Genomic DNA, 4,813 nt, shown 5'->3' with positions numbered 1-4,813 from the left:
GCATTTTGTAGGGACGTAGAACAGGTTGAGGTGAACATAAAAGTCCTGTACCGTTTTGCGATATTCGCAATAATTATCGAGATATTAATTGTAGAAAATTTGTGAATGGTCATGCAGGATATGGTAAATGAGTTATAATAGCGACGACTGCCGTCGTGTACTTATACTTTAGGTCAAATTGAACAAAGTCCTTTACCATTTTGCAAATAATCACATAGATTTTTAATTATTAATTAAAGAAGATGAGTGCATTATCACGCAAAATCGTGCAATAATCTTCTTTAATTAATAATTAAAAATCTATGTGATTATTTGGAAAATGGTAGAGAACTTTTTTGTTCGATTTGACCTAAAGTATAAGTACACGACGACAGTCGTTGCTACTATAACTCATTTACCATATTCTGCATGATCATTTACAAATTTTCTACAATTAATATCTCGATAATTATTGCGAATATCGCAAAACGGTACAGGACTTTTATGTTCACCTCAACCTGTTCTACGTCCCTACAAAATGCCCGGAGGACAGTGTGAGATATTCTATATATTATATATAAATATACTGTTTCAATGTATGGAAAATGTGTGTGGAGGTTAATGTTTTTAGAGTGGGTACATTGAGTCACGTGGTACCTCAAGTTGGTTAGACAAGGGTACACCGTCCCCACTCAACTATCTCTTTCTGACCGCTCGAGAACAAAGGCGTGCACTATCCAGGTATGGTTAGAAATCAATGGGTTCGATAGATGACTATGGAACTGACGACAGGGTCTGCTTGAATCTGATGTCAATCTGATGTCAGTCTGCGCTCAATTTGCTTCCTGAGTTGCATCAAAAATTGCCGCAACAGAAACAGATGGTATGGATGTTATTTGCTCTACTCATTTTTAACAAAAGAATTTTATGACTAAACGTAGTGAAAATATGTGACGGTAGCGGCCATTTTCTCACATACACTGGAAACTCTATCGGACACAAGCCATGTTACATGTAATGATGGTATGTTAGCAATCTAGTTTAGTATAGACATCTGTGATGTGCACATATAAATATACACAATACACATATATACGCGTATTAATAAAAAGGTGCCTGTTCCTAACCGTGTGACTGGGGGGCTACAGTCCCCAGACCCCCCGCACCGCGGGGGGGAATCATAGTCTTTTGTGAGAAATTCTCACTTTTTAGAAAATACATCTTTTTTTATAACATTTCTAAGGTATATACATTTCATATGTATAGTGTGAACAAACTATATCGTATTTGCGAAATTTATTTTCTTTATAACTTTTTATTTATAGCTTTAGCACAACAGACTGCGTCCCCCCCCCCCTCGTCGCCGCGGTGCGGGTCGTCTGAGGAATGTAGCTCCCCAGTCACACGACTAGAAACAGACATATCGTCGTTGTGACAGATTTCCTAACCTAATGTACCGTTAACTTTGCCAATTAATATCTCGCTTCGCAGTAGAGAGCAACGATTTTGTCAAATAAAAAAGTTGTTTCTCGTGCAAAAACGCATTGATTGAGCCTACTTTCATCGAAATCGGAAGTAAGGGGCCTAAACTGAATAATTACCGTATAAAAATGTAAAGATTGCGTTGCGTATATACGTGTATAGTTTATTATACTTCAATAAATAGGTTAAGGTTAGTTTTTTGGGGAGGAAGTGCAGAGCCCTTCCCCCGCGCATATACATGTACTATTTATATAGTACTATAATATATACTATATAATCTGCTATATTTTTCAATCTTCTTTTGTCAATAATTTTTTAATAAACAACGAGCGATGACTAAAACCTTTTGCATGCTACTCAGGACGATGACCTTGACAACATTATCAAGATCAAGGTCATTGGAGTTGTCTCCCCTAAAGTCGATGTTTACCGGGTCATCATCTTATGTATCCCTTGAAACTAAGCAACTTTTGTTTAGAATATTTTCTTCGCAAAGGCATTGTTCGCGAGATATTTTATCATACTTTCTTATATCATTCAAAAGAAAACACACTGTATAAGTGCTTTAAGTAATACTGAGCTATTTTTTAGTATCAATTATCACATTTTGGATTCTTGAATCAGATTCCAAAAGATGAAAGAAATCAGCGTGGAACACTTGAAAAACTACTTGTAAGAAACAGTTGCATTTCAGCCATTTTTTAATGAGATTTTGCGTTTATAGAACCTAGTAACACAACAGTACGCGCTCTTGTTCGTCAATTTTTTTCATTAATATCTCAGAATTTTAAGTAGTTGTTTGCAACATGCCAAAGTCCTCGTGTTTATATTGACGTGCTCTAGCTTTACATGTGATTTTGTATTTTTTGCGTATATATATATATTTATACAGGGTATTCCAAATTTTCCTATGCAATTTTTGTGGGAACGTAAAATAGATCGAGGTGAACATAAAAATATGTGTACCGTTTTGCGATATTTGCAATAATAATCAAGATAATAATTAAAGTTATTAATTAGATAATATTAATATATTATTGCAAGCATCTGCCAATCTTCTTTAATTAATAATTAAAAACCTATAAAATTATTAGGAAAATGGTAGAGAACTTTTTTGTTTAGTTTGATTTAATATATAAACATATGTATAAGCATGACAGACATAGTCATTAGTTAAACAATTTATCTACCATATTTCGCATAATCATTCAAAAATTTTTTAAAATTAATATCTCGATAATTATTACAAATATTACAAAACGGTATAAGACTTTTATGTTTATCTTAATCCGTACTATGCCTCCATGAGAGCTTCAACGATTGTTCTGAGACATTCTTTATATATACATTTTTTCGAAAATTGGTGAACAAGTGCGTGCGATACGGTAGGATAAGCTCTGTTTGAATTTGAAGAGACGTGCCTAGGGCCTTTTTATTATTTCCTAGCAATGTTGAAGATCAGATAAAAGTGAAAGACGTAGTAACATAATGAACAGCACAGTCCTACGTTACACGCGTTAATCTGAGACCACATGCTTATATTAATTATTGCTAGAAAACCTGTTCAAAACGTGTCACTTTAGATTATCATACAAAACTCGTCTCATCCCATCGCGCGCATTGATTAACTGATATTTTTTTATTGATATTGCAATAATTACTATGATAATATACAAAGTGATGTACAATTTTTCAATTCAGTTTAATGAGTTTTACCTGCACATGAGTGATCGGATACCTATATCCAAAACCCCTGTTTACACACACATATACAAACATATATGTCATACATATTTCTACGATTCAGTATAAATGTTTTTAAGTTTTTTTTTCATATTAGAACTATCCAAAAATGTTATCTTGTTTCTGCTAATTAAAAAAATCTGCGTAAATTCTATGATGTTCGAATAACTTGAAATCTTCTATTACGAAAATTAGTTAAGAATAAAACAATATCTATACCATTTCAATACTATAAAAACTTTATTGCACGTTTCTTGAATTATAACATTTTTTAGAATATATGTACTTCTATAATTTTATACTATTTCTAGTTTTTAACGTTTATACATTACATACGGTTATCAATTTAATTTTTTTATTTTATTTTTATATTAACATTAAATCTTTTCTATGAAAGTATTATATCTAGGAGTACATGTTATATTAGACAGCGTTTTAAGTATTATTTTAATCAAGGTTTCTGCACCAAAAGCAAAGTGCAGCGTATCTCCAGTACAGGGGATTGGTTTCGAAATTACGTTCCGAGAAACCGGATAAGGATAAAAAGAACAGCGGTGCTGAGCTTTATTGTCCTGAAGAAGCACTCAGTGACAATGATGACATAGATAAGTCCCAGAAGCACAATGCAATACCTGGTAAGTGAAATTTAAATATGCAGTGATTATATTCAATTAGTTACATAATTATATTTGATATGTACGTTTTTACGTAACAGATCAACTGAGAGATGATAATAAAGAAGAACGTAAAAGGAGAAGACGTAGTCGCTGGGGTGACGCCGACACTAAGCTTCTAGTTGCAGAAACAAATGTATCTTCCAATACTAGACCAAGTGCTGTATTTTCTCAGCCTGGTATAGCTATACCGGGACAAATCGGACAACCCGCCGTTATAATACCCTCTCCGTCCAAGAGGCAGCATGTTAAATCCAAGAATCCGATGCTTACGAAGATTTCACGGAATGATCCAGCACTTATCCATTATGCAAGACAAACTTTCGGGACGCTTGATCTGAGCGAAGAACAATGGAAAAAAGCAGAGGACCATTATAAGGTATGTCATTATTGTACGTTATATATCATACAAGTTTAAAATAATTGTAGAAGGTGTTTGATGTAATGTGCATATCCGTTCGTGTACATGTAAAACTTGTTAAACTGAATAAAAAGTCTAATATTATTTTGCAAATAATCCTGTAAATTTTTTAATTACCAATTAAAGAAAATTAGCAAATGATTACGCACAATTATTCATCAATCTTTTTTAATTAGTAACTTCAAAATCTGTATAGTTAGTTACAAAATGATAAAGCAATTTTTTGTTTAGTTTGACTTAATTACAAGTTTAATATATAAGCATATAACAGAATATTATTACCACTGTATTTTACTATACATGATCATACATAAATTTTTATAATTAATCATTCAAAATTTTACGTGCTTATTTATATAACTGTATAGAGGACTTTTGTGTTCAGTTGAACAAATTTTATCTGCACACCAGCAAGTCGCTTCATCTAGTATATTATAGGATATCCTATAAAATATATATATATATATATATATATATATATATATATATATATATATATATATATATATATATA

At 32.2% G+C, this 4,813-nt stretch overlaps 1 protein-coding gene across 1 annotated transcript in view; it reads left to right on the top strand.

The window, feature by feature from the left end:
- LOC116850492 overlaps positions 1 to 4,813 on the top strand; it is a 114,745-nt gene that overhangs the window by 55,334 nt on the left and 54,598 nt on the right. Inside the window, exons 4-5 of the mRNA XM_032828820.1 lie at positions 3,661 to 3,839; positions 3,920 to 4,257. Of these exons, the coding sequence (XP_032684711.1) occupies positions 3,661 to 3,839; positions 3,920 to 4,257 (517 nt within the window). The remainder of the gene's footprint in view (positions 1 to 3,660; positions 3,840 to 3,919; positions 4,258 to 4,813) is intronic.

The sequence above is a fragment of the Odontomachus brunneus genome, unplaced genomic scaffold (assembly GCF_010583005.1).
Source record: "Odontomachus brunneus isolate Ranch 3 - 2012 unplaced genomic scaffold, Obru_v1 Obru_scaffold_146, whole genome shotgun sequence".
Lineage (NCBI taxonomy): Eukaryota > Metazoa > Arthropoda > Insecta > Hymenoptera > Formicidae > Odontomachus > Odontomachus brunneus.
The sequence above is the reverse complement of the archived record's forward strand: the minus strand, read 5'-3'. Positions and strand labels throughout refer to the sequence as shown.